A 15,496-nucleotide genomic window follows, 5' to 3' on the forward strand; every position below is an offset into this window, starting at 1 on the left:
TACGATTACAAAATAACTTGTTTTCTATCCCAAGAAAGACTATCAAAAGGATGGACTAGAAGTAACCTTATGTCAATCTAAGTGTCAATTTGAGTATGCAAAGAACTTTTAAAACTTAAACAATGATGATTAAAGGTACAATCATATCTTTAATTTAATAATTTTTATAATTTTTATTTATGATCATTAATTTATATCCTAATTGATTCATCACCGATCATCATTTATTATTATGTGTATAATATTAATTATTTTTAAAAATTCAACCAAGGAATGATATTTAAAATACTACTTGGGTAGAGATACAAATAAAATTTCAAACTAAGTAAATATGTCAACATTACTCTTTTGAATGTGACTCAAGAAAGTACCCCAGTCCGGGATACACTCTTTTTATTCCTCAATACACCCCACTTTAAGCCCAAAAAATAAAATAGAGTTTGGATAACAGGGTCCTCATTGAATGGCTCTTTAAAATATTAGTTTGGCCCAAAAGTTTTTAAGATGAGACCCGACCCGAACCGGCCCGGATTTCTGATCAAGCCATGTATTGGCAAAGTATATTAAGCATAAAACCCTAGCGTTCCTTTGTTCTAAGCAGCCTCCATTATAGAAGAAGGTGAGAGAGATTCCTCTCCAAGCCCTAACCCTAACCCTAACCCTAACCCTAACGATTGAGCTTGTCATATTCGGTTAAGATATCTGAAGTTTACATTGGTTTTTCCTTGCAGTTATATATTCCCGGAAGATTGTAGTAGGAGCTGTTTGGTAGGTGAGAAAATTCACTTCTTCAGCCACACTGACCGTCTTATTGCCGAATTTGATCTGTTTCCTTTTGCAATATCTTTGCTATTCTAATTTAGTTACCAGGTTTCAGTAGACTCAGAAAATGCTTGTGAAACTGTTGGTCGATGGGCCTCCTGTTGGTTGCATGGGCTTTTGCGTCGTAGCTAATTGATTTTCTATATATTGCTCAAATATGATACATCCGAGATCAAATTGCTTGATAATTTCGAAAATGCGGAAATTAGTTAACATTGAATTTAAAATATTTTCTTAATACGGAGTTGTATCGACTGTTAGTAGCTTTTGTTGGTGTGCTCCTAGGTTCTTGCCCCTAAAACTATTGGCGGTTCCACAGTCTCTAATCAATGTTATCTTATAGTTTTTGGTGTCGTAATCATGCCTTGGACAGAGTTTATACTTGGTCTTTCTGAAGAATTTTCTGTACTCTGATGTGTATTGTGGGTGTTGGTAATTACAGGTGATGGCTCCAAAGCAGCCAAATACTGGCCTTTTTGTGGGTCTAAACAAAGGACATGTCGTGACCAAGAAGGAGTTGCCTCCCCGCCCTTCTGATAGAAAAGGCGTATGTTTTTAAGATGCTTTATTGTCAAGTATATTTTTATGATGGTTTAAGTAGAGCGAGTTATGTCAAGTCACCAACACCTTAGTTTTTGCATGCTTATAATCTCCTTTTGTTGTTAAGAAAGATATTTAGAGTATATATCGTATCTTCATATTGTCTTGATTGGTTAATGTATACCATATGTTTTTTCTTATATCAGAAAACTAGTAAGAGAGTCCATTTTGTGAAGAACCTCATTAGGGAGGTTGCTGGTTTTGCTCCCTATGAAAGGAGGATTACTGAACTTCTTAAAGTTGGGAAAGATAAGCGTGCTTTGAAGGTGGCAAAGAGAAAGTTGGGCACTCACAAGAGAGCCAAGAAGAAGCGCGAGGAAATGTCCAATGCTCTACGCAAGATGAGGTAGCTTGAAGCTTTTGTTTTTTCTTTTTGGGGGGGGGGGGGGGGGGGTTTATATTTTGTTTTCCCCCCTTTGTTTTATTGATCAGGATCTTTAATGTACTATTTGGCCTATCCTTTCAGGTCGGCTGGAGGTGCAGAGAAGAAGAAGTGAAGCCTCATTCAAGGTTTCTTTTAGATTCATCAGTGAAAGAATTTTATTTAGCTTTTGTTCTTCTAATATTGGAATTTTGGTTAGAGTTTTAGACTTGCTTTGAAATGTTAACTGTACTTTGTTTCCAATGAGAGAGTTCAGTTTTGTTTCCTTTGTCTGTGAAATTTGAGTATCTTGTTACTCACAGTTGCCAGTTTTTTAATCATCGATAAGAATTGATTATCCATTCATGCATTATAGTTGATGAAAGATGTGAGCATTTTGTATGAATAAATCTATTTAATCCCAGTATAGCAATCTGTAGCATACTTTGGGAATCTCCTTATCTTCTGATTATGGGAATTCGTTTTCATTGCTCTGCAGACTACGTTATCTTGATTGGTTTGAAACACCTGATCTGCCATTGGTTCATGTTGGCCAATGCTTTTTCAGATCAATGGTTTAGTGATAGGTGTGATGAACTGATCATCAGGTGCTTATTGATTTTGATTAGAGGTGAAGCACAGCCCAAAAAAAAACGGTGCATTTACTAATTTGAATTTAGATGAACTAGAATGAATTGGAATGGGAATTATAATACAATGGTGCCTACTAATTGGTAATTGGATGGACTTGAATGGACTTGAATGGACTGAAATAAGAATGAAGAATGAGAAGTAGAGATGTTTGCTTAAACTGTAGGAATCGAAATCGGAAAGAGTTGTATTGCTATGTTTATTTTGTCTTGAAATCGAAATGAATTGTATCAAGGTTTTGAAATATCCTTAATTAGTTATTATTGTTATTGTTATTATTATTTGTCACACGAATGATGATGATGATGATGATGATGATGATGATGATAATAATAATAATCACATCATTAGCAACAATAATTGACAGTCGAGCAATAGCAGTTACGTTTGGTAGCAAGCACCAACAATAGTGGCAAGCAGTAGCAACGATGACAGGCGGGAGCAGTGACAGCAAGCAGTGGGGACGACCAGCGGGTGTTCAGCGACGACATCAGCGAGCAGCAGCCGCAACTAGATTGATTGTGCGGTGTTCGGTCTTTTTTTTATTGTTTTCTAATATTTAAATGAAGGATAAAATAGAAATTATAAGATTTAAGGGGGTTATTTGGTCACCCATCTTAGGGATTAGAACTCCGGTAATTATTCGCAATTTAATGAACCGTACACTAATTTCATTCTTATTCTCTCTCTTAGTTTTTAAGTGAAGAAATTATTGACTCATTTTTTTTTTTTTTTTGCTATTACTGATGAGTAAATAAATCATAAATATGAGTTGATCTCTCGTTACAGTTGGTAAATTTAATTTGATATCAATAATACATACATATCTAATTTGATATGAATAATATATGCGCACGTGATGTAGTGTACACAAGTTTTTCATATTAAAGTTTTTTTTTTTTTATAGTTATCGAACTAATAATGATTGATTCATTTTACGGGGTATCTAGTGAATTGTAACCGCTCATGTTTAACAATTGAAGAAATTTCCAAATTTCCACAACCAGTTTCATAATCTGTAACTGTTTGTTGCATCTTTAAATATTTTTACATAAATAAAAATTTTCTTATTTTGAAAATGACACATCACGCACGCGCCAAATGATCGGCGCAAATCGCACAAATGTTTGATGGGCACGCGCTCCGCCTGCCATCAACGTGGAGTCAACTAAAACGTGCGGCAAAAAAGGTCGCTGAAGAGTTACAGTCTAGTGTCGAAGACTAATTGGTTACGAGCTTTATTAGGATCATCTCGTCTCCGGGCAAGAAACAGAAACTGATACGAAAAGTCATCAAATCTGCTAATTCCAGCTCCCTCCTCTGCCACCTCAAAGATCAACGCAAAAAAGCTTACCAAAAAAAAAAAAAAATACTATTAAATTAATTAAATTTATAAAGTTTTTTCCTCTTCGGTTGCGAGCCGAGCCATCATGGACCCTGACGAAGGTACAATAACAATGAACCCTAATCTTCGTGTAAACTAAACATTTTGAATATGCATTCGTCAATTGCCATAGTTCCTGTTTTCTCTTATGGTTTCTCGGGAAACAGTAAACAAGCTCTGATATTTTTAGTGTTTCATTTTTCGCGTGGTTTAATTGGAATTATAAACGTCTCTAAATTAAAAATTATTCTGCTTTTGTCGGTTTTGCAGTGATCGAGTTCTTGAGCTGTGTTCCGTTGCTACAGAGACTACCGGGTTCTTCTCTGAAGAGAATTGCTGATATTGTTATTGTTAAACGCTATGGTGAGCTTCAACTGGAGTTCTTTCTTTTTTGCGACTGTCACATCATTCAAGTTTGTACTTGCTTACTTTTTGATTTGTCAAATTTGATGTCATTTCAACATTATTTATTCGTTGCTGTATCTTGGATTGTAGGGAAAGGAGAGTATGTTGTTCGAGATGGGGATATTGGGGAGGGAATTTATTTCATATGGGAAGGAGAGGTTAGTTTGCTTATAAGCGCGGTTTTTATCTTAAATGAATTAATTTATTTAGCTGAGATTTATTTATGCGTATCATAGGCTGAAGTCTCTGTGTCAGACTCAGTTCAGGCTGAGGAAGAAGATCGTCCTGAATTTCAGTTAAAACGATATGATTACTTTGGACATGGTGAGATTGATTGTTTTTAAATTTTCAGCAGTGTGGTCTTTTCTATTATATACATTGGTTTGGTGGTCTAAATATCCAATGATGCCAGGGTCGCCCACAATCTTCCGGCAGGGAGATGTAATTGCTTTGACAGAGGTAATTATGGTTTTCTTTTCTTTCTTCTTCTTTTTTTCAATTTTTTAATTTTTTGTTTTTTATGATTTTTCCCCTTAAAATCATCATGCTAACTACTCAAACTTATGAAATTGACCTCAAATGGGGCTTATTTAGATATCATTAGTGAACTGTTATCTGTTGTCTGTCCCGGCAGCTGACCTGCTTAGTGCTGCCGCATGAACATTGCAATTGGCTTGAAACAAAATCAATCTGGAGTGCAGATAAGACAGTTGGGACATGCTCACTTGTGGAGAATATATTGCATTTAGAGCCTGTAGAGGTATTTTTGTTTTCTTGGATTTATTCTTTTTTTAGTCCGATGCATATGTGCTCTGTTAAATCATTGCCTTCATCTGTTAGCTTAGGTTCTCAACCATTAAACACTTGATCTCAACTACTTGGGGTTGCCTGCCTGAATTCTTTCTTCCAATTTCCATTGTGGGCAATGTTCTCTGTTAAGTCCATGCTTTATCTGGTAGCTTACAGTCACTTCTTCAATCTTCTTGTTGTACATTTGAGTTAAATCAACCTAATAATATTTGTTCTTTGGATCCAGAGCAAAACCATCTAAAAAACCATCTAAAATGGCTTCTCCGAGAATAGTTTAAAGTCGACCTTCATTAGTGGAGTAAAAATGGGATGAGTGAGAGATAATCATTCAAACTAGCAGTGGGGAAAGAGTCTGAATAAATTTTGGCCTAATTATTCAGTATTCATCCTAAGTGAGCCAAGATCAGATGCTTAGCTTTGATTTTGTTGCATGGACATAAATAGTAACAACTAACAAATGTCAGTTTCTTGTTGGTTTTGACTTGAATGATATGTGGTTCTTAAAAATTCAAGCTAAATGGTTGATTTCGTATGTGCTTCATTCTATGGATTTTTTAACAGTGATGCATAGTCTGGTTAGTAGCCCATTTTTTGTTTTTAAGAAAAAAATTATCACAAATGCTTTGAAGGTGAATATATTTCAAGGGATCACATTGCCAGATGCTCCAAAATTTGGAAAGGTCTTCGGAGGACAGTTAGTTGGGCAGGTAGGACAGCTTCATTCTCTCTTCCCCTTTGTTTCTTTGTACTTACCATACTACTACACTTTTCATTTTATATTACTGCAATGCTACTAATTAAAGTTACAAACTTATGTTTAACAATTAGATGTAGGCCAATGGTTTTTTATGTGCTTGGATAACTCTCGGAACTTATGGTTTTGAATGTAAAATTTCCATTCTGAAATCTGATGGTCATAATTACTTTCTTGAAGTGATCCATGGGGTTAAATGCACTGTATATATGTGTTTCCGTTGATAGGTAATATTTGCCATTACTGTAAATAAGATCCCTATCCCTTAAAGTCAAAGAAAGTGGTACTTGTTCATTTACTTTTTGTTCAAATCTTAGGAAACTAGACTATCTCAATCTAATCTTTTATTTAAAACACTTTTTCTCTCTTATGTTTAGCTAGATGTGGTTCTTGCATTCTTGATAAATCAATACTGGGTGGTGGCTGATGGTTGCATCCTATATTTTTGTTGTTAGTTAACCTGCCATTTCTGAAATAGTTCACTTTTTAACCTATATGATGATATCTGCAGGCGCTGGCTGCAGCATCAAAGACTGTTGATTGTCTTAAAATTGTCCATAGTTTGCACTGCTACTTTCTTCTGGTTGGGGATTTAAACAGTAAGTAATTACTGAACCTTCTGAAGACTTTATGACAAATAAACTGGAGGATATCACTCCAAACTTCAAGTTGTGTGTATTCTCTCTCATTTCCCTATGGTTTGGCCGGGTATCATCATCCTAAATCCATTATCTGGTCTCTCATATATGCAAGTAGCATTGAGAAGTAGCCTTATTTGTTGAAGGTTTTAAGTTAGACAAGTGCAAGTTAGGTCACCTTTTCCAATTTCTTTTTTGCTCTATGGCTAGACAACCTCCCTTCAAACCAAGGCATTATGGATTTCCAAGTTGATGTAACTTGCTTATTGAAGTCGATGAATTAGTGGAAGAGCCCAGCAAGAGAATACATTAGAAAGGAACATCTAAAGCTAACTATCCATTTTGGTCAAGCCTGTAATGTGTAGAGCAAATCTCTCTAGGTCATGACTTATTTAAGATGTCTGTTTATGGACTTATGCAATAGATTCATTCTGACTGGAAGTTCCTTTTCATTGTTTACATAGGGTATAGAAACAATGATTCTGAAGTATCCTTCACCTGAACTCACATGAATAAATTAAGGCTTTTACATGGTTTTTGAGCTTGAACTTGGCATGCTAGATTGCTGATACATTGTTGCAATTTGGCATTGCTGCTATAGTGTCTAATTTACAAATTCAGTTAATTATGCACTTTGTTTTGTTTTGATGTTCCTTTTAAATTCATGGAGCATTGGGAAAGTATCGTAATTTATATGGAAATATACTTTTGTAGTTCCAATTATATACCAAGTTCACCGTGTACGTGACGGCAATAGCTTTGCAACCCGAAGAGTTGATGCAATACAAAAAGGAAACATCATATTCACTTTGCTCGCTTCATTTCAAGTAATGCAGTATTCCATTAATTCTTATATTTCATGAAATCTGAGAAAGTATTTTGGTTCGTTGTTTTCAATTTTTGCTCATATGTTGTGTTTTAGTGGTTGCTAAGTTTAGTGCTGATCTTCATTATTTATGTCGTTGTGGGGGACTGGAATGTTGGATCCTTTTATTTCTTATCCTGTTCCCCCTCCTTTCATTTACTATTAAAGATCCATCATTACCTGATATTTTTATCATTTAGACCATCCACTCCATTCTTTTGATTCCTTGAAATAGCACATTTCTGCTTCATCATCATCGTGTTGGATGAGAAAATAGAAAAGACTGTTCAAAGTACTAATGAACATAAGATATCCTTATTGACGTTCATTCTATCGGAGGTTAGAAAATCCATGGATCTGTTTGGAATAGATACGGTAGGGTTCTAAAACTAGAAATCAGTGGAGCTCTGTTAAGTTGGCATGATAGGTCAAGGTGAACTTTAATCGATGAATGATTGGTTATGACAATTGAGTTGAAGTTGTAAATGTCTTGACATCATTGAGATTATTTTAGATGGTAAACATATTTTGAAGCTCTGCGTCTGGATTTTTAAAAGTGAAACAGTATTAGATGTACAGCAACATGTTTAGTGATGGACAATCTTGAGGAAGGAAGGAAGAACATTATTTTTCTTCCATCTGCCACATTCTTATTTGGTCTGGTGCATGTAGCTATTAGATGGCTGGTGTATTATCTGTCAGAAGCCTTTTTTGCTTTTTAAGGTGTATTATCTGTCAGAAGCCTTTTTTGCTTTTTACCTAAATTTTGCTGTTAAAACTGTATGCCCAAATTGTCACGACCAAAAGACTGGTTTAGACATCTCAATATGCTGGTAACATTTTTCTTATTTTACAGAAAGAAGAGCAGGGATTTGAACACCAGGAGACGACTATGCCACTAGTGCCAGCTCCAGAAATGGTAGCTGACATGTGCTTAATTTTACTCAGTCAATTGTTCTGGTGGTACTAAACTCTGATTTGTTGCAGCTTCTGTCAATGGAAGAGCTACGCGAGAGACGTCTCACAGATCCTCGCCTTCCTAGGTAAGATTTCAATTACTCTGATCATAACTAGCTGGTGTACTGTCAGTTGCACAAATTTTACTTGCCCATTTGGTTGTTTCAGGAGCTATCGAAACAAGGTTGCCTCAAAAGAATTTGTCCCGTGGCCCATAGATATAAGGTTTTGCGAGCCGAACAGTTATACTAATCAGAGTAAATCTCCACCAAGGTTAGATTGGCTTTCTGTGTTGTGAAATTTAATCTTTCTGTCTCAGTTGTTTGTCACCTTATGACAAATGTAGAAATTTGCTGTGCTTTTTTGTGGTACAGCTTGAGGTACTGGTTCAGAGCCAAAGGGAAACTTTCAGACGACCAGGCTCTGCATAGGTAAGTTGCCCCTTTTGGATGCTGACATTTATTTTTTATGTCAGCTATGACCACATTTAAATATGAATTTTAATTAAATCATTTAACTTGAATTCTGTGTGGTGATTGGATGGTTGTGGATTTGGGGTATGTTTTCTAACAAAACTGTAGGTGCTTAAAAAGCAGTTAAGGATCAGTAGCTTCAAATATGATTATGATGATGTGCTGATAATATGTTTGCTTTTCAGATGTGTGGTGGCATTTGCTTCAGATCTAATATTCAGTTCAGTTAGTTTGAATCCCCACCGTAGAAAGGGTTTCAGAACAGCTTCTCTCAGTCTGGACCACTCGTAAGTATCAGCTTCTCAGCAACAATTAAATATTTTTTTGACTAGCTTGTCCATCAAATATGCTGATCTGACCAAGGAGAACAGAAAGTTTCAGTTGGAGGGCTGACTTTTTAAGTCCATTTGTCATGAACTTTTACCATGTAAATATAAGGAGGATAAACAACTCATAAATGAGTCTCCTTGTTTGTTTAAAGAACTTCAGAGCAAAAGTTTTTTATTTTCTTATTCCTTACCGGGCATCCCACCACGTATCCTCTTGGAAATGAACCATTGACCTCTAGCTTCCATGGCAAGCAGCCAGCCAACTGGGCTATCTATTTGTGATCCAAAGCACAGGTCGAACAAGGTCAAACAATTCTGTTTTGGTTGGGATTGCTCCTGTGAAAATATTACATTTATCTACATGCATAAAAATATAAATTATTTTGGCAAGAAGTTATTTAAAGGGTGCTTGCTTCTCCCTTGGAAGAATGTTGGACTAGCTTGCTTCTCCCTTGGAAGAATGTTAGACTATGTACTTTGCATTATTTTCCCTAATTACGTTCTTTTTCTTTTTCAGGATGTGGTTTCACCGGTCTTTTAGGGCTGATGACTGGTTGTTGTTTGTGGTAAGTGTCAGTTGTTAGTTGTTCTCACATTTGGAGATTCTCTTCCCTCTTTGTAAGTCTAAAAACACGGATAACACATTTTTTACAGATTGTGAGTCCCGTTGCATCCAAGGCACGCGGTTTTGTTTCAGGGGAAATGTTTAACACAAAGGGAGAGGTATTGCATATGTGATCCATTTCTCCTTCACTTGTCACTTTTGTCCTGCAACTCAATTGTTTTTTTGTAGCTGAGTTATGCTTTATTTTTGGGCAGCTGCTTGTATCATTGACTCAAGAGGCCTTACTGAGGAGCCCTAAACCGAAACCAATACCTGTATCGAAGTTATGAACAGGTATTAAATAGAACGTTTGCGTAAAAACACTGCAGTAAAATCCTGAGGGAACCTCTTTGCTTGCTTCGATGCCCCGTAGAGTTTTGCGCAATATCTCTTTCATTTCACACACCATAAATAAATTGCTATAAATCAATTGTAATATCGCATTCAAGCTCGTACTGCTGGCAATAGATCCGACAATGTATTATTTCTTTATTCTACGAGTAAATTATTTAAGCTCGTGCTTTTACAAAATCGATAAAATTTAATATGAGATCTTTTGATGGACGACAAAGCAGCAAATGCTTGAAAATGTACGCGCGGTACAAATGGGGCCTGGCTACATCAGATCCGAGTCATATAGCAGAAAAACAAAAATTCAGGGCGAAACTGCCTCCACTTTGTATACAGTGAGGATCCAGCAACATGCTGTTAAAAAAAAAAATTAGCGTTTTAGGCTGCAAGGAGTCGCACTATTTATGAAAATACCAATAAAATTGAGAATTACTCGTTAGTCGCTGATAAATCAAACTATTTTTCTCTATATACTGATAGAGAGGAGGCTCAAGTTTAATATTCTAATTATAATGAAAATTATAATATGTATTGTTGATAGAATACCCCGAAAAGATTTTTTTTTTTTTTAAAAAAAAAACGATAAAATCAATGTAGAAGAAATTCAAGCTGCAGCGAATATTATCGTCCAAGAATAGCAATTTAACATGTTTTGCTTGTAATCTAAAAACTCTTATCCTTTTTTATTTTTGAATTTATTAACCGCCATTAAATTAAAATTTTAGGAGATGGCATTTCAAAAGCGGTCTACTTGAAAGTTGAATCTCACGCGGCGCGGGTAACGATAACTTTGATTATTCGTTACTACTCGTTTCTTAATTAACAAATTATCACCCCAAAAATCATAAACTTGTTATTGCTTCAATCATCCCCCTCGATTAATACGAATTTAGATCAGTGTGTGCAAGTCGAAAGCTCCGACCCAAATCATTGCAGGTCAGATTCTTTTCCGTTTATCAAACGACGTATAGCTCGGTGTTTGATGGATCTGAGCTACTGACTGATAGCTTACGTTATTATTATTTTTTTATGATAGAATTAATTTTCGAGAAGAAATAGTGGCTTAGCTCAGATTTTCTGTTGTGCGTGGCACTTGATTGTTGTTATGCCTTGATTATAATAACCTAATTCATAAATTAGGTCTAAATAGATTGTGTATAAATCCCTAAAACTCCATTGATTGGCATAATTTATGAAATTGCTTCTTTTTTTTTCCTTCTTTTTTGTGGTAGAATCTAATATTGGAACTATGTTTTTTAATTGCTCAATGTGGATTCAGATTCAGTTTATGCACCTTATTACTCGGCTTGGGGGATTTCGTTTCAGATGCGGATTTGATTTGATTTATTTAAATACTGGGAAGGTTGCTGTTTGTTTATGTTATTTACAATGGATCGTCTTGTAAGCCGATCCAATAGCAATCCATCTGTAGTGCCACTGATATCTGGGCTTCCAGATGACATTGCACTTTTTTGTTTGGCCCGAGTTCCTCGAAGGTATCATGCAGTTCTAAAGTGTGTTTCAAGTAGATGGAGAGGCTTACTGTACAGTGAAGAGTGGTGTGCTTATCGTAGAAAGCATAATTTGGATGAGACTTGGATATATGCTTTTTGTCGAGATAATAAGCTTGAGCGTGTTTGTTGTTATGTATTGGACCCAAATTCAACAAGGAGGAGTTGGAAGATGATTCATGAGCTTCCAGCTCGTACCTTGAGGAGAAAAGGGATGGGTTTTGAGGTGTTGGGAAAGAATGCTTACTTGTTGGGGGGCTGTGGTTGGTCTGAAGATGCCACTAGTGAGGTGTACTGCTATGATGCTTCCATGAACACTTGGACTGATGCTGCTCCCATGTCAACTGCAAGGTAATATACCTTTTTTTTTTAATTCTTCCACAGTGACTGTCCGAGGCCAGATAATTTAAGTAATCTGTTTCCTGTTTTCATATTATGTTGTTCTACGGACTTTTCAACTTATGGTTGCTGATTATCACTGAGTGGTTCAGCTACCATGTCTGCATATGCACTCATTCACGGCTTACATTTTTTTCATTTCTTCTGGTTATCTTGAGTTATCTCATGCAGTTTTGATGCATTCAGGTGCTACTTTCCTTGTGGAGTTCTAAATCAGAAAATTTACTGCATTGGTGGATTAGGTGATACACATTCTTGGGATGTTTATGATCCTCGTACAAACAACTGGAAATTGCACACAGAGCCAAACATTTTCACTGAAATTGAAGATTCATTTGTGATGGACGGCAAAATCTACATCCGTTGCAGTGCATCTGCTGCAACTTCTCATGTTTGTGCATTAGTTTATGAACCTTCAACTGACTCGTGGCTGCATGCAGATGCAAACATGGCATCAGGATGGCGGGGCCCTGCAGTTGTTGTGGATGACGCTCTTTATGTGTTGGATCAGAGTTCAGGAACGAAGTTGATGATGTGGCAAAAGGAGAGTAGAGAGTGGTCACCAGTTGGGAGGCTGTCAACCCTACTTACAAGACCACCCTGCAAGCTTGTTGCCATTGGAAAAACCATTTTTGTAATAGGAAAGGGATGTAGTGCCGTGGTAATCGATGTTGGCAATATAGGGAATATTGGAGGGATTATGGTGAGCTCTTCTATTCCAAAATTGAATGATAATGATGACATTATAAGTTGTAAATGTTTAGCAATATGAAGATTGCATTGAAGTTCTATCGTGTGTAATACCCTGAACATTGTATTGCTTGGGCGGCATTTGTACTTCTCTTGGAGATGAAATTGTTACACTGTAAATTGTATGATACTTGGATGTAAGCTTTTCTGTTTTGTGTACCCTAGGTGCAAGGGTCTAATGACGTGATATTAGCAAAGTTATTTTGTTGATGGCAATGGAATGTAATCTTAATGACTCGAATAATGGGAAGGAGGAATAGCTTCAATTACTCTGCGGTCAAAAAATAAAAAAATAATATAATAACTTTCCACACAATTAGTTACCGAAGAGTTGTTATGTTCTAAAACATTCATCATATGCGTATGATCGAGAAGCAAAGCACAATGAGTGCACAGACATTACCTTTACCTTCAGAATTAATGCATGAATCAGTGTTAAGAGGGGCATTCACATACTATCAACAATATATTATGGTACACATAACAAGAAATGGTTCTGGTAATTACAACACAAAGGAAAATCCTAAACCTAATATTGGTAAAAAAATGTTGGTGAGCAGTTCCCTGATTTTGTAAAGCTGCACGGAGAAGTCCCTTGTACTGTTGTACCAATCAAAGTGGTCAGTTGATGGGATACCCTTGTGATTCCTCTTGAGCTGCTAGTAGTAATGTTTACAGAAAAATCAGCCAACTTCAAGTAAATTAGGTCAGCTAGGCCGTTTCCTTTTGAAAGCAGGATGTATGATTCCACTGTATGAATCTAGTTCATCAATCTTGGAAATACACTCTTTCACCCTCTTCAGAACAGTAGGCATTGCAGACATATTACTGGAAATTTTCTCTTTAAGCAAGTGTACTTTCTCTGAAGCTTTCTGCTCTTCCTCCATTGGCGTTGTACCCTCACTTTCATTATCTGTAGAATACTCAAATGTTCAACGCCTTAATCACAATATGAAATTGCATTTTAAAGTTTTGATCAGGCAAACATTATATTTTTTCTGGGAGCAAACAACAGTGATCCATATTTTCTTTTCCTTTGCCAAGGAACAAAAAAACAAACAAATAAACAAGAAGGCACTGTTTTTACAGCTTAAAAACAGTCCTTGGGTAATTCCAACAGCTTAAAAATTAGAATGCAGACAAGTGTTATTATGTCACCACAAAGTTTTCTCCATATAACTTAAGTCTCAACTTTAGAAAACAATCGGACTGCTACCCTACCATGTTGCATTACTGCAAAAAAGCGACTACAAATCCACTGCCAGCAATGACACCATCACTGAGATAACTACCGTCGCAACTAGACCAATCAAAACCACTACATCTTCCTTTCAAGTTTCGACAGTGGGGCATCCATAGCCATTTGATGCTGAAAAACAACTACATAGTTATATCTGTTGCTTTGCAGTCACAGACTGGCCATTTGTTGTTCTAATTTAATTAACCTTAATGAACCAGATTATTATGCTTCCAGCAAAGCATACATTAACAGAACACTATGTACAACAGGCAACAAATGAGTAAACTATAAAGAGACAAAGTTTAACCGCAGTAGTTGTACACAGATGTTTTTCAGTACTGAAAGTGATCTAAGAGGGCAACTGAACATAGACGTTTGAATCTTCTAATATAACTACCTTGATAAGAATAACATTATCTACAGATTCAATGTTTATAAATGAAGTTATGACCAAAAAACTTAAAATGTGCCAATCTGAGCGCCAAACATCTAGGGAAATCTCTTATCCAGCAGTCATCTGGAAAGTGGATAAATGTAACTTAAAACAGTTATTTTAATTTACAACTCTCCATGGAACTTTCCTTTACTAATCCGTATTATTGCACACAGTTATGGACTTCACCTTTGAGCATGGGCATTGTCTATTCCCACATTCACAAATAAAATACTCCCCAGGAGAAACATTTAGCACAAAAATGCAGGCATTCAGTTTCAATTTCAAACCATTAGATAAATGGCATTCCATCAACACAAAACTACAATGAAGGGAGGAATTTCGCATTTGAAATTCCACAAACTGGTAGACTGCAAGTTAAAAGGCCAATAACCATTCCGTCAACTAAGATCCAAAAATCAAATCACTATAAAATATAAAATATAAAAAAAATTATTTTTTGTAAAAATTAAACTGGCGACAATTCAATTTCAGTGAACCATTAAACAACAGAGATACCCACGTACAAAACCATCCAATTTTCTTTTTAAATTCAAGCACTCTTAAGTGAAAATCCTTGGAAGGAAATCGAACCTGGGTTAGCCTTTCCGGATGGTCCAGGCTCGGATACGGATACAAATCCAGGAAAAATGGGTCTTTGAGCTGAAAGGATCGTAGCGAAAGTGTGCTTGAGTTGATCTGGCAGTGTTGCTCTGTATTCTAGAATCTTTTGCGCCATTTTCTTCACATCCGACTCTAGGTTCTCCAGATCTTCCTCTTCGCGCTCGGATTCTCCGGGTCCGCACTCAGCTCCCCGAAAGTCGACCCGGGATTCCAGGGCTTTCGGTGGGTCGTTTAATGCCATAAGAGTGGAAGAAATCGGGTGGATTTAGTTGTTTTTTTGGAGGGTTTTTTGGACGTTAGGGTTTTTGAAATTTGAAAATTTCGCATTTTTTTTTCCTTTTATTTCTGTTTATTTATTTATGTGTGAGATGTAACGATAAATGATAAATCATTGGTACGCGCGGGGAAGGGTACAGTGCGCACACCTTGGTATGACAGCTCTGCATCAGGGGCACTGCGCACTCTCTTTAAAAAGTTTCATTTCTTGCGAAACAGCGTCGTTTCAACACTGAATTTCCACAATAGATATTTAAAA

General features: G+C 36.3%; 4 protein-coding genes across 11 annotated transcripts; 3 read left to right on the forward strand and 1 right to left on the reverse strand.

Moving 5' to 3' along the window:
* Positions 1-526: 526 nt before the first annotated feature.
* LOC127898620 (60S ribosomal protein L36-3-like) lies at positions 527-3,163 on the forward strand. Of its 8 annotated transcripts, none has more exons than XM_052436829.1 (5): positions 527-619; positions 732-772; positions 1,265-1,369; positions 1,569-1,768; positions 1,889-2,069. In XM_052436829.1, exons 3-5 carry the CDS (start codon positions 1,268-1,270, stop codon positions 1,917-1,919), a joined length of 333 nt encoding a protein of 110 aa, XP_052292789.1. In that variant the 5' UTR covers positions 527-619; positions 732-772; positions 1,265-1,267; the 3' UTR covers positions 1,920-2,069. The 8 variants fall into 8 exon arrangements, with proteins under 8 accessions (XP_052292789.1, XP_052292791.1, XP_052292792.1 ...); XM_052436831.1 differs by lacking the exon at positions 527-619 and adding an exon at positions 2,786-3,163 and having other exon boundaries at positions 726-772; positions 1,889-1,932; XM_052436832.1 differs by lacking the exon at positions 527-619 and adding an exon at positions 2,802-3,163 and having other exon boundaries at positions 726-772; positions 1,889-1,932.
* Positions 3,164-3,626: 463 nt separating this feature from the next.
* LOC127898627 (acyl-CoA hydrolase 2-like) lies at positions 3,627-10,184 on the forward strand. Its single transcript, XM_052436827.1, has 17 exons — positions 3,627-3,880; positions 4,089-4,181; positions 4,314-4,381; positions 4,460-4,547; positions 4,636-4,682; positions 4,858-4,983; positions 5,663-5,740; positions 6,299-6,386; positions 7,140-7,252; positions 8,147-8,209; positions 8,278-8,333; positions 8,416-8,520; positions 8,622-8,678; positions 8,906-9,007; positions 9,567-9,615; positions 9,704-9,772; positions 9,869-10,184. Exons 1-17 carry the CDS (start codon positions 3,865-3,867, stop codon positions 9,941-9,943), a joined length of 1,293 nt encoding a protein of 430 aa, XP_052292787.1. The 5' UTR covers positions 3,627-3,864; the 3' UTR covers positions 9,944-10,184.
* A 424-nt stretch (positions 10,185-10,608) lies between these two features.
* LOC127901025 (F-box/kelch-repeat protein SKIP4-like) lies at positions 10,609-12,823 on the forward strand. The gene is made up of 3 exons (XM_052436828.1): positions 10,609-10,940; positions 11,284-11,866; positions 12,101-12,823. The coding sequence occupies exons 2-3, from the start codon at positions 11,382-11,384 to the stop codon at positions 12,684-12,686; spliced, it is 1,071 nt and encodes a 356-aa protein (XP_052292788.1). The 5' UTR covers positions 10,609-10,940; positions 11,284-11,381; the 3' UTR covers positions 12,687-12,823.
* Positions 12,824-13,031: 208 nt separating this feature from the next.
* On the reverse strand, positions 13,032-15,368 carry LOC102621251 (uncharacterized). The gene is made up of 2 exons (XM_006491023.4): positions 14,932-15,368; positions 13,032-13,577 (listed from the first exon to the last, which is right to left on the reverse strand). Exons 1-2 carry the CDS (start codon positions 15,200-15,202, stop codon positions 13,372-13,374), a joined length of 477 nt encoding a protein of 158 aa, XP_006491086.1. The 5' UTR covers positions 15,203-15,368; the 3' UTR covers positions 13,032-13,371.
* Between the last annotated feature and the right edge of the window lie 128 nt (positions 15,369-15,496).

The sequence above is a fragment of the Citrus sinensis genome, chromosome 3 (genome assembly GCF_022201045.2).
Source record: "Citrus sinensis cultivar Valencia sweet orange chromosome 3, DVS_A1.0, whole genome shotgun sequence".
NCBI classification, from domain to species: Eukaryota; Viridiplantae; Streptophyta; class Magnoliopsida; order Sapindales; family Rutaceae; genus Citrus; species Citrus sinensis.